The 26,864-nt window shown below is 46.1% G+C and overlaps 1 protein-coding gene across 2 annotated transcripts in view; it reads left to right on the top strand.

Annotated features, from left to right (window-relative positions):
• Positions 1 to 20,537, top strand: part of PRKCB (protein kinase C beta) — a 199,730-nt gene extending 179,193 nt beyond the window's left edge. Inside the window, exon 17 of one of the 2 annotated variants that reach the window (XM_035130770.2) lies at positions 19,839 to 20,537. In XM_035130770.2, the coding sequence (XP_034986661.1) occupies positions 19,839 to 19,991 (153 nt within the window). In that variant the 3' untranslated portion in view covers positions 19,992 to 20,537. Of the gene's footprint in view, positions 1 to 10,734; positions 18,914 to 19,838 lie in introns of those variants that run through there. The other variant, XM_035130769.2, reaches the window with a different exon arrangement.
• Positions 20,538 to 26,864: the final 6,327 nt, after the last annotated feature.

The raw sequence follows: 26,864 nt of genomic DNA, 5'->3' as shown, positions 1-26,864 counted from the left end.
CCTCAAAGCCAGTAGTGAAGGAGACAGACGAGCCTTCTCAGAGAGGATGGCCTGCAAATGGGAAGCACCACTGAGAAGACCCTACCATACTGAACGCCAACCAGGCAGCAGCCAGAGGCAGCCCCCAGCCAACGGGGCCTCCCCTGTGTTGACTCCTGCCCATAACACTTTGGGCCACTGATCATGTGCTCTGATATACCATTCTCCATTTCTTTGTGCCCTTCCCTTCTCTGCTACATCCTTGGCAGCAGCTGGTGAGGAAGGGGAGGATTTGGTCATGTTAGGGTGCAAGGTGAGTAACCCTAGGTGTTATGGGGGAAAGTGACTCAACCCAGGGATGCTAATTTTTGGCACCATTCCTTGATTTAAATGCCTCTTAATCAACAAAAACCTCTAGGTGCCAGCCAACCTGGTGCCCTCCTGATTTTTTTTACACTTTTACACTATAATCTCCACCCACCCACCCAACACATAAGACAGAAGGCATGGAGACCCATCTAAGAGCTTTGGACTACAGGTCCCTTCTAGCTGTGCTGGCAGGGGCTGATGGGAGTTGTAGTCCAAAGCATCAGGAGGTTGGGGAATCCTCTTGTAGGGAGCCTCATGTAGTTGCATCCCAAGAGGTATCTTTGACCTCATCTAAAGTTGCAAACAGCAAAAGCCCTCCCCCCATTTCCACAAAAAATGATGGTCAAACACCTGAAGGTTAGAGGTGGATCTTGAAGGCAGACGTTTCTGAAGCCCTCTCATTAATTTCAAAACAAAATAAAAAAATTCCTTCCAGTGTGAAGAAGTGTGCATGCATATGAAAGCTCATACCAATGACAAACTTAGTTGGTCTCTAAGGTGCTACTGGAAGGATTTTTTTTATTTTGTTTCAACTATGGTAGACCAACACAGCTACCTACCTGTCATTAATTTCAGTGGGTTTACTCTGAGTAGAGCTCAGTTGGAGATATCCCTAGGTTTGCTTCTGTCTTTGCAAGGGTTTTTTTTTTAATTGCTCAGCTATATAATTAGTGGGGCTGCAAGCTGTAATCAGTTTAATGGGCAGATTAATCAACTCATGTGATAGTTGTTTAATCAGAAGGGGCCAATTTTAATGGGCAAGGGCAAACTCTTATTAGTGGGGGCTGAATGTCAAAGGCACACTTCTAATTACAAAGCCACCAGAAAGAAAGAAAAAGCCCAATAGTTCTGACCTGATAGTACTGAGTGATGGCTTTTTATTAATTTGTAAATTATCTCCCCAAAGGCAGCGATATGCAGACTTATTGATTTATATGAAGTGGCCTAGATCCCTCTTTCCTTTATGAAACGATTCCAAAGTGGCTCCCGTGATAAAATGAAATGCAATGCATTCAAAAGAAATCCAATATAACATGACTAAAGAAACCAAATTCCGACAAGAAAGCATCAATCACGGAGGCAACAGTGCTAAAATAATGAAATCTGGGAGGGAAATCCATCAACTAAGGACAGCTACAGCTTGGCCAAAATTCCTTTGAAATCATACTCAGAGTAAACCTATTGAATCCCATGGGATTAAGCTTGTTATAATCACCAAATGCCATGCCTCTTCTGCTTTTGGGAGACAAGCGGGAAGGGGAGCTTGTCGCAGCAGGAGGAGTAGAAGAGTTTGGATTTGATATCCCGCTTTATCACTACCCTAAGAAGTCTCAAAGTGGCTAACATTCTCCTTTCCCTTCCTCCCCCACAACAAACACTCTGTGAGGTGAGTGAGGCTGAGAGACTTCAGAGAAGTGTGACTAGCCCAAGGTCATACCATCAGCTGCATGCGGAGGAGCGGGGATGCGAACCCAGTTCAACAGATTACAAGTCCACCACTCTTAACCACTACACCACACTGGCATGCGTCCCTCTTCACGATGCATGGCCCATCTTTGCCTCTTGGTCTTCCTCCCCTCCTGCTTCAGCTTCTGCCTCTGAGTCTGGACTGCCCTCTGCCACAGACTCTCCCCTCTCACTACTGTTACCTCTTCAGCTTCCGACACTGCCTCCTCCCAGTCTGCCCTCTCTTCTCCCTCTGACTACTCATAGTTGTCCCACCACTGCTCCCCAGGCTCTAAGCCTTCTTCCCTCGGGGGTTCCGCAGCTGATTCCTCCCAACCAACCAGTCTAGGACAGGCTTGCTGCTTGCTGGATCAATCAATACAATTAAGAGCTTGCAGCTTGTGTGGGGTGCAGCTGGCGAGTGAAAGTGTTTATTTCTGGATGGAGCTGCATAACGCTGTAAGGAACGAGGGTCAGTAGTCACATCTCATCCGTACAAGGGGCAAAAGCTGAATTACATTCTGTGGGAAAGCAGAGACATGCTCGCTCACACCCCAGGGGTATGGTTCTTTGAAATATGCAACACAGCACCCCATCAAGGTCATTTCAGGCAATGGCGCTGGAGCTGCAGCCGTCATTGTGAGCTTGCAGCCCTCACATTCTGCATCTCAGATGGTCCTAGAAATCTCAGCAGTTTCCAGGAGTTTTATTAAGGATCAATAGCTGAAGCTCTGGTAGCTAATTGCTTCACTCCATCTCTGAATACCAGGTGCTGCGGGTGGGGGGAGAGAGATGTGGGGTATCACAGTAGTTCCCAAACTCTTTCAGGGGGCCACCCTGGTTCCATAAACTCATCCCCAACATTATTCTTCACCCAGGGCTGCTCTTGAAACTGTCCCAGAAACTCCAGCGGGTGCAGAATGCTGCAGCGAGGCTCCTCACGGGGTCCTTGCCATGGGAGCATATTCACCCAGTGCTCTACCAGCTGCACTGGCTCCCAGTGGAGTATCGGGTCAGGTTTAAGGTGCTGGTTTTGACCTTTAGAGCCCTATGTGGCCTAGGATCCTCGTACTTAACGAGACTGCCTCTCCTGGTGTGTCCCGCAGAGGACCTTAAGGTCCATGAATAATAATAGCTTAAGGGTCCCGGGTCCTAAAGAAGCCAGATTATCCTCCACCAGGGCCAGGGCTTTTTCAGTGATGGCTCCGACCTGGTGGAATGCTCTGTCCCACGAGACTAGGGCCCTGCAGGACTTGATCTCCTTCTGCAGGGCCTGTAAGACAGCTACTCCACCTGGCCTTCAATTTGAATTAGCCTGATCCTCCATTCCCTTTTCCCTTTTCTATGAAGAAACCCTTCTGGGACCCCACATTTAAACTCTTGCCTGGTCTCCTTGCTGGCCCTAGCAGGACCAACTTGGCCAGTTAGCCCTGGCGATCACTTGATGTTTACTGAACTGGGTCCCCCCCTCAAAATGACTCTGAATTTTTGAATTTTTTTGACATTGATGCTGCATTTATGTTGTATTTTATGCTGTTTTTAAACTGTTAGGTGCCCTGAGCCCGGTTTTTAAACCAGGAAGGGCGGGGTATAAATAAAATTTCATTATTATTAAGAATAGTGGTTTGCATGACCCACTAAAGAAGATAATAACCCAATAAAATTCAAAAGTGACAATTAATTGTACACTTATTCAAAATACTGCTAAAACCATTTAGTTTAACTAATTCAACAAGACTGGCGTACTTGATCCGGTGATGCCAACTTTTCAAAGTCTGATAGTCAGTTACAGCTCCCCGGCCACCCCCTTGCCTCTTAGCTGCCCCCTAAGTAATCCTACTTCCCACTTTGAGAACCACTGATGGTGGATCTTCTTGGAATACATAACCATCATGCCAGCCTCCCCCAGCCTCGTGCTGTTGAGATGTCTTGAACGACAACTCCGATCAGCCCCTGCCAGGATGACAGCATTGTAGTAATCCAAAACACCTGGGAGCTGTAGTTCCCAGAACATCTGGGCGGCACCAGGTTGGTGAAGGCTGTGTTGCAAGTGCAGAAAGCCTTTCCTCGTACATTCCTCATTCTGAAACAGGGAGGAGGAGAGACACAGCCCTCATCCTTTACCGCCAGTGTTGTCAGGCGCCCTGCCTGATGTCTCTGCTGCACCAGGTGCTTCTGAAGCTAATAGGCAGTGACAAGTGTATTTTCAAAGGTTTAGCTGCACGTCCAGGAGCAGGCTGAGCTGGCAGGCGTGTGAGGCTTACAGAAGCAGGTAGAGCTTCCTGCCACTCTGCTCCCTGGCCTAGGCTTGCCTTTTTCCTCTTCTGTTTTAGATGCAAAAGCCAGTTTCAAGACATGACTGAGGAGGGCTCCGTTTTTGGAGTATAGGACCATAGGAAGCTGCCTTATACTGAATCAGACCATTGGTCCATCCAGTGGTGCTACATCCTTTGCCAGCACACTGGGTGAGAGGGGGGGCGAGGTGTGGAGGGTTCACAAGACTGCACTGCACTGCCTGCCTGCCTCCCTGCCTGCCCATGCAGCAAGGAGCCCGGCTGGCCGATTCTTAAATTTTATACACCACTAGAATGTAGAAAAACCTCAAGATGGCTTACAAAAAAAGACAAAGCAATAAAAAGAATTAACAATGATGTAAAACTTGCAGGAAGTCAAAATAACAATAGACTGAGAAGAGATTAAAACTCACATCAACTTTAGAAACATCTGGGTAGGCTTGTCTAAACAAGAATGTTTGTAGCAGGCACCAGAAAGAGCACAGTGAAAGTGCTTGCCTGGTGTCAATAGGCAAGGAGTTCCAAAGTGTAGATGCTGTCCTACTAAAAAAAGCAATATGGACAATAGGTTGGAGGGGATTGGCCTAAAGAATCTTGTAGGATGGTAATTTATTATGGCCAGTAAATAACCATTCTGCATTTCATTTCCCACTCCCCAAGCCCGGCCTACAAATGCTTGTCCACAGAAACACTTGCCCATTTTGCTGCTAGGTAAACCTCTTTCAGGTCAGCTGTTTGGTGGACCTCCAAGGCGGTAAGCAAACCTAAAGAGCCACCATGAATGCCTCTCGACAGTTAATTCCCCATGTTCAGATTTGATCCATGGATGGTGCTGCTATGTAGGGGCTTTCCAATCTGTCTTAAGGGGGTTGATTCCTACAATGCAGGCAACTGAGCTAGATGACCCTTGGGGTCCCTTCCAACTCTACAGTTCTGTGAATCTATGATTATGATGTAGTATCACACACACACACACACACACACACACACAGACGCAAGGGCTCCTGGGAACAGCGCGGGGGCACATGAGCTATTCAATCATTTTGATTTCCGAATGTCATTCTCCGTGAGACTGCCGCTGTCAGGTCGGGTTAGAGGAGACAAATGTCTTTGAAGCTGTCTTCTGGGACGTGAATCATGTGGAAAAGAAGTTCTCTGCAGTTGCAGACTTGTGGCTTGTGGAGAAGGCGCTTGAAGCAGCTTTCAAAAATGTCCAAGGCTTAATAACCACCCCCTACCACTAGCTGCTTAAAGAAAAACACAGACTTCCAGGCTGGCAGCTACCTTTGACAGCCATTCTGCGCATCCAGCACTTAGAGACCCTCTGAATGTTTCTTGGGAAGATAAGCTTCAGTGCACGTGCTGATAAAACTCCTCCTCTTGCAGCTGTGAGCCGCAGACTCCGCTATCCAAAATAAAAATGACAAGAGCAATCTTGCACCTTTGTTACAGGATTGCTGTTTGGCTCCTGCACTCAAGGGGGTGGTGGTAAAGAGGGGCTCTTGCTCCGTCCCCAAACATGCTTTCCTTTCCCACCAGCCCCTGGGTAAGAGTGACACTTGTCACACTATAGAACGCTGCAGAATCTCCAAAGCTCTTCCCTGACATGGTTTTAGAGATTTTCCCGATAACGCTCTTTGATAGATCATTGTTGAAGAGGGAAGAAGTGCAAGCTGAGAGCTTGCCCAGCTTGGGGAAGGGCCATTGGCAGAGCACCTGCGTTGTAAACCCAAACCACAGTCGCAGAGCTGGAGGAAAGCTTGTGGGAGTTTGTGAGACGCGGGAGTTCCGAGGAAGGATCCAAAAGACACCAGAATGGCCAGTTCTAATGCTTTTATTGAAGAAAGGCATTGGCTTACAGCACAGCAGCCTGTCAGTTCCCCTTGCCCCAGCTCAAAGCCTTCCATGGGACGGGCTCCACAGCAAGGAGATGGCCAGGGTGCAGGTGGCCAGTACCCAAAACATTACAGATAGTTCCTCTTCTGGGCTCGGAGCCCAACATCCCAGTTCCCACGGATAAGGGTACCATCAAAGCTAGCCAATTAGTATATCAAAGCAGGCATATCTAAACATGTATGAGCCCAGAACCACAGCAGCTTTTGATTAATGAAAGGGTTATCTTGAGTGCCAGTATGGTGTGAGCACAGCTTCTAGAGCAGTTCACCTTCGATACAGCACAACCTGCTTCGCGTGCAGAAAGTCCCAGGTTCAACCCCCAATGGCATCTACAGGAAGGGCTTGGAAAGAGACCCTGCCTCAAACCCTGGAAACCCACTGCCAGCCGATGTAGACAACACTGGGCTAGATGGACCATTGGTCTGACTTAGTATATGGTATCTTCCCGTGTTCCTAGTTGGGGCATAATTGAGATTTGAACCAGGGCTTGCCTGGGAGCCTATCTAGGGAGAGACCACCCCTGAAAAGGCCCCTCTCCTTTTATTTACTGTGTTTCAGCAGGACCAGATCTCTAGAAGTTAGCAGCCCCCACTGGCCTTAGGAAATTGGGTCCTGCTTGTGGCAGGGGGCATATCCAGGTCTCAGGCCACCTGTCCTTCCAGAGACCACAAGCTAAAACACGGCATATCTCCTCTTCTCATACAGTGGTACCTCGGTTTATGAACACAATTGGTTCTGGAAGTCTGTTCATAACCTGAAGCATTCATAAACTGAAGCGAACTTTCCCATTGAAAGTAATGGAAAGTGGATCAATCCGTTCCAGACGGGTCTGCAGAGTACTCAACCTGAAGCGTACTTAACCCGAAGCATGGGTGTAATTGGTTCCAGAAGTCTGTTCATAAACTGAAGCATTCATAAACTGAAGCGAACTTTCCCATTGAAAGTACAGTGGTACCTCTACTTACGAATTTAATGCGTTTCGAACGCACATTCGTAAGTCAAAAAAAATTGTAGGTCGAATCCCATAGGAATGCATTGGGAGAAAAAAATTGTAAGTCGAAGCAACCCTATCTAAAAATTCGTAAGTAGAAAAAATCCTATCTAAACCACATCCAAGATGGTGGACGAAGCTCCGCTTGTAAGTAGAAACATTCGTAAGTAGAGTTATTCGTAAGTAGAGGTACCACTGTAATGGAAAGTGAATTAATCCGTTCCAGATGGGTCTGCGGCGTTCGTAAACCGAAAATTCGTAAACCAAGGTTCCACTGTATTTTCAATAGGCCTCTTTGGTGATGTGAATTAGCTCTTGGATTTTCCAGGCATAGAGCTCTATCCAACACTCTCTGTCCTCAAGTGCAAAGTGAGTTTTAATGTTGCACAGCAGAAGAATCTGACGCCACACCTGCGCTAACAGAAACTGATTGCACCAAGGATTTCGCAATCTGTTGTGCCACAAAGTTGCCAGCAACCTGCTTATGCATTATCTCGTGCAACAACATTTCACTGGTGCAAAACCAGTGGAACAAGTGACTAGCACTAGATTGGATAAGGCTGCAGGTTTTAAAAGAATCCAACCTATCCTAAGATTCCAAAAGAATCCAAGGGACTTCCTTGGAAGGTGTTGGACTCTCCTTCATTGGAGGTTTTTAAGCAGAAGTTGGGTGGTCATCTGTCAGGAACTATTTAGCTGCAATTCCTGCATGGCAGGAGGTTGGATTAGATGACCCTTGGGTACCTTCCACCTCTAGCCCATGGTAAATGTCTCTCCTGAAATCAGACCTCAGTCAACACTACCTCCAATCGTTATGGGGAGGGACTGTATTTCACTGGTGGAGAAAATGATTGTGCTTTTCATGGAAAAGGTTGTGAGTTCAATCTCTGGTTATGGCCAGTTTAAAAGAGAGGGAGAGAAAGAGGACCTTTTTTTGCCCATGACACTAGAGGACCAATACTCCTCAGAGATGGCATTAATCTGCTTGATGGGCAAATATTGGAACCTGGTACGAGGCCACTTTCTGGGTTCCAGTGGACTCAGCCTGATGCGAACAGCTTTCTGCTTGGATCTCTGGAAAGGCAGGTTGGTGGTGTGGCACCTTTTGCTGAAAGATCATGCGATGGTTGTGGGATTTGGGGAAGGAATACGTGAACCCCAGAGTAGCCTCCTTTCCCAGCTACAAGCTCCCAGTTGCGAGAAGCTGAAGAGGCTTGACAGTTTGCAAGTGTTTGCCTTGAATAATTAATTTTTTTTAAGAGCCTGCTGTTACGTTTATTAAAAATGCAAATTGTTTTTCTTAGCAAATGAAAGTTAAATACCATGCAGGGGGTGAAAAAAACAGCGGCGAGAAAAGCTACTGCCTGGGATGAGTGGCTACTTTTAAAAAACTGCCTGTGTGGAGGGGGGGTGTACTTCTAAGCGCCTCCATTTCCTCTGGGGGCATCGCGTCAAGAGAGCAAGGCTTAGATGGTCCGTTTGATATGAACAACGGTTCAGTCACCATTAAAGGGAAGCCATTAATGCTGACGCTGACGGGCCCTTTGATTGGCAGAGTCGAATCCCATAGAAGATGTTCTTGTGCTCCTTTAAAAGCATCCTCTCTGAGCTTGCGATGTATGAGCTAGACACTTAAAGGTCCTCTTCGCAAAGCTGATGGATCGCAACCCAAACAGCCCAGTAGGCACAGGCAAAGGCTTGGATTATGGGGGTGGGGTGGGGGGCAGGGAAATAATTTTCTCCTGTTCTCTTGTTACTTTGGATGTACTCAATTTGCAATTGCCGGCCAGTGAACGGACTGAAGCACATGGCTATCCTTGGAAATCCACACTGCTCTGAATTTTATGGTGCAGTTCTCTAAAAATGCATATCCTGGTGACAGTAATGTTCAAAACTACCTTGTGTTGGGAAAATTGGTTGCAAGCAATGCTTGCATTAGACAGAATCACATGCAAAAATGCAAACAAATTTTCATGCAGACTTCTTTTGGGGGATGGTGGAAATCACAAATTAATGGGGAAAACTTGGGAAACTGAAACTATGCCGGAATTCTTCTTTCATCATTGGTTCTTACAAACAATGGCCCTCAGCCGCCGAAACTTTGATTTGTCTCAAAATGGGTGTGCTGTAAGTGCTTTCATGAAATGAAATCCTAAGTACTTGCATAAGTGGTGCTGCTCAATGAAATGACTCAGCAGATGCACTGTAATGACTGGTTGATCAAACTCTTCCTCCAAGGAACCCAGCTTCAAAGTAGACATAATAGTGCTATCTGCTGTGCGGGCGAGAGGATCGCACAACTGCAGTCACATCTGGCTTGCTATCTTGACCAGTTTGGTCCTCCCTGCCATGTGTCATATCGTCCTTTCCTCGGTTTCCTTCCCTTCCAGAAGCAGCTATTCATGTGAGGTGGGGTGGGGGAAGGGCCTAGAAAATATGCAAGATGAGGGCTTACGACTCAATGTTACAGCCAGAAAGGGAAGAGGGGTAAACAGACAGGTGTGTCATAATGCCTAGTTTGGACTCCTTGGTAATTGAAATACTGTTGTTCTCACAGCAGATTTCCTGGCCTTGCTGAGGGGAGATTGGGGTGAACCTATGTACCTATGAACCTATGTGAACCTATGGGACGCGGGTGTGCTTTGGTCTAAAGTTAAACCACTGAGCCTAGGGCTTGCTGATCAGAAGGTCAGCAGTTCAAATCCCCGCGATGGGGTGAGCTCCCGTTGCTCAGTCCCTGCTCCTGCCAACCTAGCAGTTCAAAAGCATGTCAAGGTGCAAGTAGATAAGTAGGTACCGCTCTGGCAGGAAGGTAAACGGTGTTTCCGTGCGCTGCTCTGGTTTGCCAGTAGCGGCTTTGTCATTCTGGCCACATGACCCGGAAGCTGTACGCTGACTCCCTTGGCCAGTAAAGCGAGATGAGCGGCGCAACCCCAGAGTCATCCGTGACTGGACCTAATGGTCAGGGGTCCCTTTACCCTTTATCTATGTGCCCAGAAGTGTGCAGTGGTTCTCAGTCGTGGTGTCCCCTTGGTGCCTTGTCAGATTGAGTGGCCGGTTTTTACATGGGGCTTAAAATGGAGCAGGGAGCGCAGTTCCCAGGAAGCATGTTGCTGAAATGCCAGTCTCTTTGTTATTTTTATTTTTGCAAGAGGGTGCGGTCTGGGGACACCTGAGGCTGCAGCCTGGCTGAAGCTAAGCGGGTGTGAACCTGATCTTTCCCCTTGGATGGGAGACGATGGAGAACTCTGTGCAGGAGCAGGATATACAAGTATAATGTGTTTGTTTTTCCAAAAGAGAGATGCCACCCCCACACACAAACACCTTTCCATGCATGTGGCACATTCTGGGACAGGTACGGTATTGCATGCGGCTGGTGGAGTTCTGCAAGTAATTGCCCTGTCATCTCATCCTTCTCCTACAATTACTTGCCGGGTGGCTGGCTGACAGCTTATCAGTTCCCCAGCACCTCCATGACAAAATACTCCGCGGTTGCAATCAGATCCACCCTCCTGCCAAAGGAGTCATAAGTATTTTGCATTGTTTCTTTTTTCGTTCTCCTCGTTTTGCTCATTTGGAGACACTTTGCCTGACCACCAGGGGTGGGGGCGGGGGGCTGGAGCCTGGGACGGGGCGGGGGTGTGGCAAAAACCACCTCCGGCTTTTGCATTTGGGTTGGTTTTCTTTTCTCCTCCTCCCCCCGCTTTTCTTTCCCCCTTTTCGCCACCTACCATGAGTTCTTTTTTTCCCCTTTCATAGTGCGGACGAAACGCCGAAAACTTCGACCGGTTTTTCACTCGCCACCCACCTGTCTTAACACCACCTGACCAGGAAGTCATCAGGAACATTGACCAATCAGAATTCGAAGGATTTTCCTTTTGTAACTCTGAGTTTTTTAAAGCTGAAGTCAAGAGCTAAGTAGCCATTGTAGACCATAAGCATCACCCTCCCGCATCCATTGTCATCTGTTCCCGGCAGCTGTTGTGGTGACATCCTCTGTTGCAAACCATTAGCCGTCGTAATCTGAATTTATTTTGTGGTGATACTAGAATGACCATGTTTCAAAGACTGTGGGGAAAAGGAAGATGCTCGTTTCTGTAGGCTTAATAACACTTGGGATGGGACACAAAGCTTGGGAAGAAAGCCAATTTGTTTCAAAATCAGCCTGAGAAAAACCACCTAGTCCTTGGTTTAGAGCAGGGGGGCTGTGGCCCTCCATATGTGGCTGGACTCCACATCCCATCATCTCTGACCTTAGCCCAGGCTGGCTGGGACTGCTGGGAGTTGCAGTCCAACGGCATCTGGAGAGTCACAGGTTCCTCACCCCTAGATTAGGGGACAAGCAGTGGATTAATTTAATAACTTGTAAAAAAATTCCTGCAGGTGTTGCCATCCTTCCCTGCCTCTATTGTGTACTTTGCAAAAGGACCAGCTGTTACTGCCTTTTCACTTTTGCAGGATGGGCTATTTTGCTTGCTTTTTTAAAAAATTCATTGTGGAATCCCTCCCGCATTTTTTCAAAGGGTGCTATCTCCAGAAGAAGTTGGGGGACCTTGGGGGGGGTCATTCAGCACACGTGTGAACCAGTTTCCTTTCAAGTCCTTGCAACCCAACCGAATCCAGCCTGAATGCAGATGCAGCCCACAGCCATTTTTTTACTGCAGCTGCACAGGAACGGCTGCAGATTGCCTTTGCATTGTAAGTTGATGGTGCTGAGTTTTCTCCCTGTGGTCTTGCATGGTGGGGTGCGGGAAGCACAGCTCCATGAAGTGAAGGAGACTTGTGGGGCGGGGCATGCCTGGATCCACACATACACAAACTGAATAGCAGTTGCTGGAGGCCACAGAAGGGGAGAGGGTTCTTGTGCTCGAATCCTGCTTGCTGGGAAATCGACTAGATGAGCCACTGGCCTGATCCAGCAGGATTTCCTTGCGTTCTTATGAGCATTATCCCCTGAGGACCCTTGGGAATTGTTGGGGATGGGATGATCTCTTACAGAGCATTTTCAGCCTCCTCATCAAACTACAGTTCCCAGGATGCTTTGGGGGGAAGGGAGAGCAAGGTAAAGAGTCGGCATTAAGTACTTACTTACACAGCACATAGGCAAACTCTGCTTTTACAGGAGACAGTGATTGTCACCAACTTGGATGGCTTTAGATTAGACAAATACATGCAGGAGAGGGCTATTGATGGCTACTAGCCAGGATGGCTGTGCTCTGCCTTCATGATCAGAGACAGCAATGCTTCCAGCTACCAGTTGCTGGAAACCACAGGATGGGAGAGCCACTCTTGTGCTTGGGTCCTACTTGTGGGTTTGCCATAGGGGGATCTGGTTGGCCGCTGTGAGAACAGGATGCTGGACTAGATGGGCCATTGGCCTGATCCAGGAGGCTGTTCTTACGTCCAACCTCCCCGCTTCCACTCCATGCTTCACTTTAAATTGTGCACATGCATTCCCAGAGATAACTTGACAGGCATATGACAGGGCCTGCCTTTTAACACATGGCTTGAGACACAGTGTTGTTTATTTTGCCCCTAAGAAACTAAGGAGTGCCCTGGAACTGGATCAGGACAAAGGTCCCTCAAGTCCAACGTCCTGCTTCCCACACTGTGGGGAAATTGCATACAAAAATGTGCATATTAGGAGATATTTGCACTCAAGGCATATCCACACTTACCTTTCTTTCCTCAACGCTTTCTAGACATGGTCTGTGCTTTAAAGCTACATGTCTGAGCATCCTTTTGTCTCCTCCGGACCTTTCCTCCTGAAAACCCATAATCCATGGAAAACCCTAATTGCCATTTGTTGCACTTCAGCTTTAAAGAGCAGGGTCTTTTCGTAGGGAAGTCTTCATGGCCAAAAAAAGGACGCTCGGACATGTAACTTAAATGCGCAGAGCTGTGCCTGGAAAGAGCAGGGTAAAAAATAAGTGAGAACAATCCTTTAAATGGTGGTGAATTTTCTTGAGGCCTTTTAAAAATAAAAACAAAAATTGCAAGCCGATTTGGAAATGTGGAGAAGTCATCTAAAGATTGGATGAATGAGAACTTGAGGGGAACTGAAACTGGCAGATTTGCCGTGCTGTAGCTTAGTGGTAGAGGATCTGCTTGGCATGCAGAAGGTCAGTCACCAATGGCATCTGCAGGAAGGGCTGGAAACATTCCCTGTCTGAAACCCCAGAGAGCCACTGCTGCCGATCAGTGTAGACCAGGCATCCCCAAACTTCAGCCCTCCAGATGTTTTGGCCTACAATTCCCATCATCCCTGACCACTGGTCCTGTTAGCTAGGGATCATGGGAGTTGTAGGCCAAAACATCTGGAGGGCCAAGTTTGGGGATGCCTGGTGTAGACAATTCTGAGCTACCTGGACCCGGTGGGTCTGACTCTCTGCCAGGCAGCATCGTATGCTCATCCTTAAGTTGCTAAGCTCTGGGTTGAATGAGAAAGAGAACTTCTCGCTGTCCATTTTCTGTGGTTTGCAGCCCAAAGCGGCCAGCGACATCCTGCTTCTCAGCCCAGGTTGATGCTGAGCTGGTGGCAAGCAGGGGCTTCCTCCCAAGCAGAGGCTGCGGCTCAGTGTGGGCTCCCAGAGTTTCAGGCTAATTTCTAAGCACACACAGACTGATGTCTGAGCTCCCGGAAAGAAAGAACAGATATATCACACACAGGCAGGGCTGTGTCAGTCAATTCCCCTGCTCATAACCCATCAGTCGGCTACAATCTGGTCTGGCAAAGCTGAACAAGATGGCAGGATTTCCTGTGAATGCTTTGGAACCAATGGTCACCCTAGTATCTACCACTCATGTCACGGCGTTGACGTTACCCTATCAAACCTTTGTGGGTTTCCTTCCTTAAAAGTGTTTGGGGTGGGGTGGGGTGCTGTCTGTCCAGTTGCCAAATCGACAAACTCCTGTCTGTTCCACTGCGCTTTACGTGTGTCAAAAACCTGAGTATTTTTACTAAAATGAAGCTGATATTTAAAAGTCCAAACAGTATTTGTGTAACTTGACTGAAGCTGTATTTTATTTTATTTTATTTTATTTTATTATTTTATTGTCTCAACTAATCTTCTGAAAGTAACAAAGACTTGCCACTGGAATTCTCCTTTGCCAGTAGGGCTGGCAACCTTAAAGGAAAATGAAATGGGTTCTTTTAAGACTCTGATGCTGCTCAGACACCTTTTATTCTCTTTTTGGGGGGTGGGGAGGGGTTCTTCACTTACCGTTTGCTTTGAGTTGTTCATGTGCCAATTTTTTTCCAGATACAATTATAAAATAAAGAATCAGAAATCTTGGTTGGAGGAAAAACTCAATTTATTTGTAAACGAGACTAAATGACAGTATGGAGATTAGCGTGGGGGTTACTGCAGAAGAAAATTGCAAGCAGAATCACAGCTCAAATCTGTTTGCAAATAATTTACAGAGTTCAAATTTGAAAGCATTTCTAGGTGTGGGTGCTCAGAATTATACTCCAGGGTCTAAACCAGCTTTCCAATGCAACCTGGTGCCTTCCAGAAGTTTTGGACTACAACTCCCATCAGCCCCAGCTAGCATGGCCATACGATGCTGGGTTCAATGTGAACTGTAGTCCAAAACATTGGGAGGGCACAAGGTTGGGGAAGCTCAAACTAAACTACTAAACTTGGCATGTGAAGTCCTTAATGTTGTGAGCTTGAGAGCTTCTTTCAACAAGGCCTTTTTACTGCTTTTACAAAATTGTTTGATGAGATTAGATTTTATTTTTTTTAAGGAAAAAGAAAGTGCTCCCCTCTCCAGACTGAAATTTCAGGTCTGCATTTCAGTTTGTGAGAAATTCTATCTAAGCAGTTTTATACACTAGATTACAGGCATGTCCAACCAATAGATCGTGATCTACCGGTAGATCCCTGGCTGATCCTGGTAGATCACGGGACCCTTATCGTTTGTGGGATTAAATAAAGTTTACCAAAAGTTAACAAATAAAAGCTGAAGAACTCTGGGCAATCCACGCACGCCACCCCACGCAACCTCCAATGACAATGGGTAGATCACTGCCAGGTTTTTTATACTGGGAGTAGATCCCAGTCTCTTGGGAGTTGAACGTGCCTGCACTAGAAAGTCTGGGTGGAAGAGGTACTGATGAGCAGCCCAATCTTAAAAAGCCTTCCTCCAGGAAACTCATCACAGTGGTGGACCCTTTGAGCTTCTGGGTTCATTAGGACCTTCTGAGAGACCATAACCACCAGGACAAGATACAAGCTATCTGTAGCATCTACATACCTGGAGCAGCCTGGTCTGGGAGCCACAAATTCACAACTTACAATAACATTTAAGCCGCTTGGACTTAACATGCTTTCGGATGGATCCAGATGAACACTCTCATCTCCATTCCCCATCCCTGCCATTAACATTGACCCAGTGCAGCAACTCTTGAGGCCGGCAATCAAGTGGACCAGATTTGCACAATAGGTGTGTCACTAGTCAACCCTTCTTGAGCAAGGTGGAAAGATCTGGGTGGTCCAATTAGCATGCTCCTTTGCTGAACTGAATTCCATGTTCCCTGCCCTGTAAATGTATGCAAAAAAAAATGGATGGGCTCCTCGCTAGAAAGGGAAGGTGCTGTGACTTTGTCTCCTGCCCAACTATTGAACAGCCAGCAAAAGAAGCCATAAGGCCTAACTTCGCTCAAGCCAAAGAACAGAAGATCATACCTTTGCTCTCGTTCTCCGCAAAGGAAGCAGCCTTCCTCTGCTAGGTATTTCAAAACTGTCTGTGATGTTTTTGATGCCCCTCCCCAAAGTGTTTGCCCCATCAGGTCCCACCTGGTCATTCCAAGAGACATCAGCAGCCTGTGGTTTTGCTCTGGAGGCAGATGTCCTTGTGAGCAATTAGCAGCCTTGGGATGTATCTGATGATGGACTTATCTACACTTACCTTTTGCCCCACTCTTTCCTGGTACAAGTCCTCACTTTAAAGCTCCATGTCTGAGCACGCAACACTCCAGAGCTTTCCCCATGAAACCTGCTATTAAAAGCTGAGCAAATGGCTACTTGGGTTTTCCCACGGAATACAATGAGCTGACTGTTCCTGCAATCTTACACTCACTTACCTAGGAGTAAGTCAATGGGTCTGACTTGGATTGCAGTTTGGGGCTGGAAGTCGGTCTCATTGCATTTGAGTAAGGGCAGTGGATTAGTGGCAGAGCACTTGCTCTGCATGCAGAAGGTCCCAGGTTCAATCCCTGGAAGCATCTCTAAGTATGGCTGGGAATGCCTCCTTCCTGAAACCCTGGAGAGCTACTGCCAGTCAGTGTAAACAATACTGAGCTGGGTGGACCAATGGTTAGGATAAGGTAGCTTCCTGTGTTCCTATTTAAATCAGGCTTCTATTCAAAATCATGAGGACTAGAATCTTAGTTTGTGGTAGACCATCTGCTTTCACTGCAGAAGGTCCCCAGGCTCAATCCTTGGCACCTTTAGCTAGGGCTAGGAGCCTTTCCATTGATCCAACTTGGCAGAAAGCAGCTCCAAGTAAACATGCAACAGATGGTGCTGCCAAAAAATTTTATTGGGCAATAGCCCTCAGTAACATCAGTATCCCTGGTGCAACCAACCCACTGAAGACCTAAACATGCCTGCCGTCGTTTTTGAAACAAACCTTCTCTTTTTATCTTGGTCTCCCTTATTATCTTAAACAAGCACTTGGTAAATCTGCAAAGTATATGTTAACTCATTCTCTGAGTTTGGGAAGATCTAGAGCCAGCCTGAAACTTATGTATTTCTTTAAGTGTCTCTCAGACAGGATTATTATACCTAATGTGGGGTTCCCTTAAAATGGTTAGAATCTCACCAGGGCTCAAAATATAGCCTGCTTCAGCCCAGATCCAACCTTTATAAGATACTGAATGTGCAAAGAGATGAGCTAATTCCTTGTTTAAGCGCTAGTGGTAATGGGGATGGCTTGGGACAAATAGCTGAGGTCAACCAGAGAGTGATGAAACCACCAAGAAATGGGTTTGGCCATCAATCAACTCAAGTCATTGGCACATCTGACCACGTCCTGCCTACTGGGGTTGATCATATTCCTCCAAGGTATTTCAGCTCCTACTGAATGAATGAAGCTTTGGAGGGTGTAAGAGGACCCTGCTGCAAGAGAAAACTACTCTTGGCTACTAAAGGGATGGAGCTCATAGGGGTAAGTTATGTGGTCAGGGGACAGAGCCCTGTTCCAAGACTCCTTTATGACCGAAATAATTTCATGGAGAAGCCAGTCATTTTCAACCTTTAACCAGCTTCTCCAACCTGGTGCCCTCCAGATGTTTTGGACTACAACGTAATCCTGCTATGCTCACTTAGTTTTTATCAAAGATTATTTGACCTGAGGGTGGTAGGGATTGAATCTGGGGCCTTCAGCATGCCAAGCAGCTGCTCTTCCTTTGAGATATGGCCCTTCCCAATCTATTTGCATGGAATGCTCTCATGTCAATCACAGGCAAGTGGTGAGATCACAGCTTCCGACTTCCTGGACCATGTCACAAAAAGAAACTTAAGTGATGAGCTGTGGCTTGCACAACTTCTCATTGAAAAGCCAGACCTTTGAAACATGAGAGTCTATCATCATCTCAGCTGTGTGTCAGAAAACACCTACATTAAATATGTGATTGGATGTTTCACCCATCTCAGGGTCCTTAATAGGTGGCCATTTTGCTACATGCTCTACCACACATTAGTAGGCTGGTGAAAAAGTTCACCCCACAAAAGTTTGCTCATTCACATGGTCCTAATGACTTCAGCCATGCTGGCATTTAATCAGCAGCCAGGCAGGAGTAATTCTGGAGGCTGTGAATGCTGGTTCAGCTGCTCTAGCCCCCATAGGTTAGTTGTGGGTAAGTGACAGGCCTATTATGATGCAATCACCAAGCAGAGGCCTCTCAGGGAGGGCCAGAATCTCTGGCATGCTTCAAAATTCTGACAATCTTAATGGCTATAGAATCCAAGAGAAATTTTAGAAAGTGGTTATTGTTTGGCAAATATGTGTATATTTTTTTTAAAAAAAAAACTAGCTCTGATCCAGAGACTGTACACTCTAGGGTTTTCCTGCATAGGAATATAGGAAGTCCTATTATTATCCCTGGATGTTGACCAACATCTGTGGAATCCCAGCCATGCCCGAAGGGCTACAGGTTCCCTGTCCTTGGTACTGCAGAAGAATAAAGCTCTGCCCTCAGCATGCAAAATGCTCCCCTTGCCGCAACAGAAACATTTGCACATACATTGTTTTCTGGCTCTTGTTTGCTTTGTTTTACAGAGAAGCTTCTTTCACCAAGTCCTTTCCTAACTCTGTATTGCAAACCTGTGTTTCAATGAAACGTTTGCACGATAAGAAACTACTATGACTGCCGCTATTATTATAATTATTATTATTCCTACTACTACTACTGCTATCGTTTTCATCTTCATCACCACATACAGGAGAATGACTTCATGTCCCCTCTGTAAGGGCGGTAACATCATTCTACCGTAGGGATATTCAAATACAATGCAAGATGGGGGGGAGGGGAGTTTCTCTCTGTGTTGCTGCTTTTCACTGTTTCCTCCTGCAAATACACTCCCTGCATAAATATGTCACTATGTAATGTAAGATGTCCAATTTAATGCATGGCCTTTCCGAAGAATGTTTGAAAATTGATATATAAAACATAAAACTCGTAGGCTGTGCTGGAGAGAGGGGTTGAGTGCACACACTCTCGAGGGGATGGGAGTGAGTGAGTCTGACAGTTAACTGAGCAGCAATCTTCGTCATCAAACTCCTAGCCCACTTTTTCCTATTAAAAATGCATTACATTAATCGTATTATTAATTTGAATAGAAAATAAGTAGCACTCTTATATGCGATTATTGCTATAAATTTCTAGCTTGCTCAAAGTGCTGCACACATATTGTTTCTGTAACTCTCATAATGATCAGATTATTGCCCCCAAATTACAGAAGGGTCGACTGAGGCTGCGGGAACCAAGGTATACCTGAGGCCACGTAATGATGTGTCCAGCTGGGAACTCCCAGCTCATGCTTCGTACCTGCTCACCACTAAAGATCATCTCCATTCTGAGTAAATGAGCATATGCTTGGGATCAGACCACAAACCTCACAAGCTTAGAAAGCTTTAAAATTAGTGAGCACACCTTTACTTGTGGGCAACTTTCTGCAGGCCATGTGTCAGTGGTGGGTGTGGCCAGAGTCAAAAGTGGTAATAGCAATGGGCATGACTGTTACCTGTGTACACTTAGGCTATATTCCAGGCGCACACAAGTTTTTGGCACCCAGCAACTTCAGACAAGCAAGAGGCATTATCACAATTCGGACAAATTCCAGCCCAGCAAAAGTACTCGAGGAGCATGTGAAACAGGGCCATCAAGAAGAGCATGGTTTGGGGGAATTCCTGAGGACCAGATTAACCGGGGGGGGGGCAGTGCTTTGGCTCCCAGACCTGAGGTTCCCTATCCCTGCCTTAAAAATGCTTTGAGAACTCAGGCTGCAGAAGAAGCAGTAGAAATCTGCCCTTCCTAGATTGTTCTGTGCATACATTTGGATTGTAACTACTGCTCACATTTTTGGAAGTAGAAAGATTGGTCCAAAACAAGGGGAAATTTATCCCTGCGGAGACACAGAGCCCACTGTCTCCTGGTGACTGCTGCAGGTCCACGGCGATGGCACATTGATATATCTCCTTCGAAATCAGAATGGCTATTCCTTCCCCCTCCTCTTCTGAGCTGCCTGATGGGTCTGGCGGCTGGTTTGTTGGCAGGGGCGGGCAACCTCTCTGCCCTGCTCCCCCGCTCCATTCCCTCGGCCTCCCTTTTTAACCTTGTGCTTTTCATCCAACAGAAAGACAAACACGACACTTGCAACTTCGATAAAGAGTTCACGAGGCAGCCTGTGGATCTCACGCCCACCGACAAACTCTTCATCATGAACTTGGACCAGAACGAGTTTGCAGGATTCTCCTACACTAACCCTGAGTTTGTCATTCAGGTTTAGGCGACGTGGCAAATCCTTCTGGTCCTCTGCTTTTGTAATCACAGTCCTGATTTCCAGATTGCCTTGTATATATGGACACGAGTCTTCCGGGGTTAATGGTGCATCCGTTCCGACATCCACATGCCCTCGTTGGAGAAGAGAGGGACGTCTGTCTTTGGCCACTTCTCCTCTGTGTGTGCAATATATGGTTTGTTCTTTGACTGGTCTGCAAAAGGAATAGCGTTTCTAGAATCTCTAGCTAGTTGGCTAAACTACCAATAGAGTTTTGAAACATGTCAAAGAGTATTGTCTCGAAATATCAACTTTACTACTGTCTTTGTATTTTCAAATGAAACTGAAATGCCAGTGTTTTCTTGTCTTCTTTGAATGCTAAGCATGGTCAATATCCTCAGCCATCGTGCCACAGCGTTTTGCAATGACTGTGACCTTGTTTCCCAAGATTCTTTCTGTTCGTTTGTTTCTGTTTAAGCCAGAACTGAACCGAGTCAACCCTGTTGATGTGAAGACGTCTGCTTCATAAACTTGCTTATCTTTTGAAATCTACCTGTCTTCCATGTTAGTTTCTGTCAACACTTTTGGGAATTGCCCATCAAATATCCAGGAAGGAAACTTCCAAAAAAGGAATTTCTGTCTATGTTCTTGTAAATGTTGCTTCTGCTTCTTCATTTTTGTAAGGAAAAAAAAATGGAGACGGCCTTTTCAAATCACTGGAACCATTGGCAGTTTTAACAGTGCCCTTTGATGAATTGTGGGGTGTTTTTTTTTTAAGACAAAATTATGCAAGTCAATAGTTATGGAATAATTTTCAGAATTTGGCCAGGTGATTGAAGCTGTCTCCACAAGAGGAAGGAGAGTTTATTCTGGTAGCTTGCCTGAATCAAATGTTGGCTAAATTAATTAGTTTTAATTTTTAAAATAAATTTTATTAAATTTTTCCTCCAATGAGCTGAAGGTGGCACACATATTTCTCCTCGCCCATTTTACCTTCAAAACAACCCTGCAAAGTAGCCTAGGCTGTGAGTGAAAGAGTAGCCCAAGGTCACCCAATGAGCTCCATGGCCAAGTGGGGATTTGAACCCTGGTCTCCCAGGTCCTAGTCCAACACTCTATCCACTACACCACACTGGCCCTGCAACCATTATCAGTTCAAATTTTCCCTTTTTCAGGGCTTGCTCTTTTTGTAATACAAAACCTTATGCATTTTTAAAAAGGAAAATTAGAATGTTATTTAAAAAATCCTTCTGGTATTTTTAATAATCAGTTTGAGGATCCTTATGGTGGAGACGCAAAGAAGATGGCACCATATGGCAAAGTCTAGCCAGAAGAATGAGATGGACCTTCATCTGGGGGTAAAAATTGAGCTTGTGCCCAAATTATAATTCAAAGTGGTTTTCATACACACACAGAGAGAGATTTGTTTCTTTTCCAATTTTAAAAGTAAGGCACCATGCATGTGTGTGAGTGTAAAGACAGGAGATATATTGTGGATCCTCTGTGCAAAAGCTCATTCTCTATCCGCGTCCCAGAGGTCCTTTGGGAAAACAAAGGCTCCCTCTAGACATGAAGCTCTCCTGCCACCTAAAAGGCCCTTCCTGTTGACTTGCATGGAGATATCCCCCTTCCTTGAGGAGTACAAAGACATTCAGGATAGCAGCGAATTGAGGATGGAGATCAAAGCACACATCCCTTTGATCTAACCCCTTCTACTGGGCCACCAGGGAGCTCCATATTGGTATATGGAGCTCTGTATCAGGATTTGCATAAAGTCCCACTGTGTGTTAGCTGGCCTTGTTCCCAGGTAAGTGTGCACAGAACCACAGAGCCTTGGTCTATGGATTATCTTTTGGGGACTAGGTGGCCTTGGAAGGCCATCTGCATCTCAATGTCTCAGCAATTGCCATCCTCTACCCCAGAGCTTTCCAAACTTTTCATGCTGGTGGCACACTTTTTAGACATGCATCATTTTGCGACACAGTATTTCAGTTTTACTAGCAAGCCAGAGGTTTAAACCAACCCCTCGGGAGGAGCGCAGGTGAGCATTTGCACAACAGACCTGCACATTGCAACCGACACACCAGCATGCAGACCATCCAAGTGTCTCTATTTTCCAGGGACCTCCCTGATTTAGAGAAGCCATCCCGGTTTCTGATTTGATCCCAGAATGCCCCACTTTTCTTTAGGATGCCCCTATTTTCATTGGAGAAAATTGGAGGGTATGGAGTTAACCCCCAAACTGTCTGAAGGAAATCCTGTATAGGGAAGGTTTTTTTAAATGTTTAATGTTTTATTATGTTTTTAAATATTTTGGAAGCCACCCAGAGAGGCTGGGGCAACCCAGTAAGATGTGTAGGCTATAAACAGTAAAATTATCATTATGGAATGGAACGTCCCTATTTTCATCGTAGAAATGCTGGAGGGTATGTAATGTTTCATGACACTCAGTTTGGAAAGCTCTGCTCTATACACTTACTTGGGAACAGGGGTGCCAATGTGAATTAAATATGGCGGGGGCAGGTAAGCCCCATCCCATATAAGCAATCAGAAGATGTGGCAAGCACACACCATTTGAATGGCAATTTCCATCAACTTTGGTGGGGGGGCAGACCCCTCAAATATTTTATTGGGGGGGGCACAAAGGGACCTCGGCCCCTAGGAGCTGGCTCCTATGCCTGGGAATGAGTGAAGCTTAATCAGAGACTCTTTTTTTTTATAAAAAAATATTTTTTATTAATTTTCCAATTAAAACCAATTATATCACATTCAATATTTCAAATTATACACATATATATATCAATCAAACCGAATGTTATGCCAAATCATCTAAAGAATTTTTTATTTGGGTTCCCATGCTTCAAGAAATTGGGAATTCCTCGCAACTGTCCACTGCCGTCTTTTTTCTAAAGTTCAAATCGTCCTCCAAGTTCATAATAATCCAGATCTTCCCCTTACAATCACATAGATGTCTTCCACTTTCATCCGATTGTTTCCCAGCTGCTGAGATAAATATCAAACAAAGTTTCACAGATGTTCTTTCTCCTGTGTGAGTTAATCAGTCCAGCCTCCCCATAAATCTTCTTAATGGAGCTCCCTGTTGCGTCGAAGCAGCACGAAGCAGCGCCATCTTAAAAAGCTCAAATCACTTTCGTTTTCTCTCATAGCCATGAAGATTTACGATCATTATAGAATTTACAGCTTTTCCAGGCAGGAGACCCAAACATCAAAACCATAAACTCTTGGTAAATTAATGGATCTCCTTGCCCTATAGCTGAACTTAGCTTCAGGTTGCTGCTCCAATTTAAAGTGCGTCACAGCTCATAAATCCTCCGAACGCGTCCAGAACTCCTTCCGTCCGACTAGGGGGGGGCTTTTCTCATCGGCAACTCCACATCTTTAAAAAATATGCTCGGTAACAACAGTTATAAAGTTCAACTCACACAGTCTTTTGCTTCTCTTTCACTCCAAACAAGCCAGGACATCGCGTCTGGGAAGGTACGAGGCAACAATATGAAGAAAAAAAAATAAAAACTCACTTCCCTTATCGCTCCGTCCCCATCAATCCTTCTTCCAGATGCTGTACAATCTTTGACTCCTCTCCCTCAGCAGCATAAATTTCTCAGCAGTAAACAGCGCTTCTTCCCCTCCTTCTGAAGTATGTCCATAGATTTAAGCCTAATTATCTTCTTTAACCATGGAAATCCCCGCCATGCAGATTAGCGTCCGGGAGTCCTGGCCCTCGTATGTGCTCAGCCCAAGCTCCCCCCACTCCAAAAACAGTTGGAGTGGGTCTGGGGGCATCGCGGGCCAGCGGCCCCTCTCCGTAACCCCCGGAGAGGGTAGGGGGTTGCCATTTACTCCCCTAGCAACCGCCAAATTCCTTACGAAGGTCAGAGAGATGGAAAACAGGTCCGCCATTCCTGCAGGCGGAAACCGGAACCAGAGACTCAGTGTAAGTTTATTGGTCTAGCCAAGTTAATCAGAGACTCAGTGTAAGTTTATTGGTCTAGCCAAAGACCATGACAAACCTGCAGCAACAGTACCTGGCAATGAGACAGACACCGTCTCAGTGATCCTAACAACAGCTGTGTAAGGCAGCCCATATTGCAAAGCAGAAGCCGGGTTTGAAAGTCGAGCCACTTGCATCAGGCCCACCTAGTGGATTTGTGAGTCTTGAAATTGGGATTTTGGAGCTCGCACACTAATGGTGCAACTCTGTGCATGCCTACTCAGTGGTAGTCCGAGGAGCTTCCTCTCAGGTAACTGTGCACAGGTTTACAACACTTGCCTGTACACCAGACCAGCGGGAAACCAGTGATAGCAAAGCAACCGCTGATCAGCACAGTGTGGTGGAAAGGAGACATTTGAACACAAGACCTTGGCCCACACAAGAGCACCGACATCTGTTCAAAGCACTTCCACCCCTTTGCAGAAAAATCAATCTCCCCAGGGGTCTCTTTTCTCTTGCTAATTTCTAGCTAATCAGCAACAGAAAGCAATTGCATATCTTCCAACATTTCTCCGATATATCCCGTCCATCTGACTGGGTTGCCCCAGGCACTCTGGATGGCGTTCAGCAGATATGAAAACCTAATAAAACATTAAGCATTAAAGAAACTTCCCTATACAGGGCTGTCTTCAGATGACCTCTAAAGGTTGTATGGTTACTTACATCCTTGGCTTTGGGGGGGGGGTTTCATATAACTCCAGACCCTCCAACATTTCTCCAATGAAAATAGGGACGTCTTAAAGAAAAGTGGAACATTCTGGGATCAAATCTGAAACCGGGACAGCTTCTGTAAATTCAGGACTGTCTCTGGAAAATAGGGGCACTTAGAGCTCTGCAATTGCTGCTTAGGTAGAAAACGCTGTTCTTTCCCCAAAAAAGTGATATTTTTTTTCATCTACGGCAGCCTTCCCTAACCTGGGATTTACCCACACTTACCTTTCCTCTGCTCTTTCCAGGCATGGTCCCTGATTTATAGCTCCATGTCTCAATGCCCTTTTGTGTGTATTTTTGCTCCAGAGCTTTCCCCATGAAAACCCATTCTTTAAAGCTCACTTGGAGCAAATGTCAATCCACAGAAAACCCAAACTGACAGTTGCTCCAATTCATATTTAAAGAGCAGGTTTTCATGGGGAAAGCTTGGGGCAAAAAATAAAATAAAGCTCAGACAAAGCTTCCATATGGAAGGAAATCCATGCCAACATTTTTCAGAACACTCTCTCTCTCTCTCTCTCTCTCTCTCTCTCTCTCTCTCTCTGCCAAGTCACTGGTCATACACTCTTGGTGAGTACCATTAAAACACTCAAATGATCCTCTGCATGCTAAAGGTATAAATCCCTTTGATTAAGTGTCTGTGTTTTGGGGGCTGCCAACATTGCTGGCTCTATACATTTATTGCAAGGTATTCTGAAAAGCTCCCTTCTCTTGCCCTCATCATGTGAAGAAGGACAGTGGACTGGGAGAGAGAAAACAATTCCCCCACAAGTTATCTTTGCCCCAGAAATCCAGTTACCACCATCCTTTTCTATTCCTGTGGATAGAAGAAAAAATTGCTGCCTTTCTCATACTGCTACAATTCATGGACATTCAATGAAGCTGAATGTTGGGAGATTCCAAGTGGAAAAAAGGAAGTCTTTCATGCAGCGCACGGTTAAACTGTGGAACTCACTCCCACTGTCCTACCAAAGGCAGTGTTGGCTACCAACTTGGATGGCTTTAAATGGGGATTGGACCAATTCACGGAGGAGTTGACTGTCAACGGCTACAAGCCATGATGGCTATGCTCTGCCTCCACAGCTAGAGGCAGCAACACTTCCAATTACCAATTGCTGGAAACCACAAGAAGGGAGAGGGCTCTTGTGCTCATGCACTGCTTGCTGCTTCCCCACAGGCATCTGAGGGGCAACTGTGAGAACAGGATGCTGTGAGAACAAGATGGGCCATTGGCCTGATCCAGCTGGCTCTTACGTTCCTAAGAGAACCAATCTATTGTCCTTTCCCCCATAATACATATAGAAATAAGTGCAAGGATGAAACCCGAGGCTACAGCTTCAACCACTGAACAATCGAGCTCATTCTGAAGATAAGGAGGTGTCGCCCCCTCTGACCTTGCACACACAGACACACTTCAGGGCGAATGCTTGATTGAGTCTCCAGCACATTATGCAAGGAAATCTACCTGGAGTTCTTGCCATAGCTGGTTGAGGTACATGATGCAGGGAAACAAGCCAATCGTAGAGGAACTTGGGAGGGGCTCCACCTCCTCCTGCCTAGTTGAAAAAGGGGGAGAAAAGAGAGGCACACGGAGCCCCTGTTTGTCCATCAAGTTTCAAAGCTGCTCAAAATATGCTCTCACTTATCCTCTTGCATCCAGTTACACAACCCCCCCCCCAAGAAAGATTAAACTGCCATGCTGCAGGCAAAGGAGCTAAAGAAATCTCAGCCTGCTCCCCACATGCTGGCTCTTTTTTAAACCCTCCAGCTCTGCATGGGAAGAGCATACCTGTTTTTGCCAGGAACTGACTGACTTCCAGGACATAGCCTTCCCCCTCCTCAAACAGAAGAGTTTTTTTATGGGATTTCTCTGGACCATAAAATGAGGTGACCAGCAGGGCTCCAGGCCATTCCTAGTTGTGCAAAATGGGATTTTTCAACATTTGCCATATAGGAAGCTGCCTTATACTGAGTCAGACCTATTGGTCATCTAAGCTCAGTATTGTCAACACTAACTGTCAGCAGCTCTCTGGGGTTTCAGGCAGAAGTCTGTCCCTGCCCTACCTGGAGATGCCACTGGGGACAGAACCTGAGACCTTCTGCATGCAAAGCAGCTGCTCTAAGCACTGAGCTGCAGCTCTGCCCCTTTATCCATTCCT

This window comes from Zootoca vivipara, chromosome 14 (genome assembly GCF_963506605.1).
Source record: "Zootoca vivipara chromosome 14, rZooViv1.1, whole genome shotgun sequence".
In the NCBI taxonomy this organism is placed as follows: Eukaryota; Metazoa; Chordata; class Lepidosauria; order Squamata; family Lacertidae; genus Zootoca; species Zootoca vivipara.
Note: the sequence above shows the minus strand (reverse complement) of the source record. Positions and strands in the feature narration are given on the sequence as shown.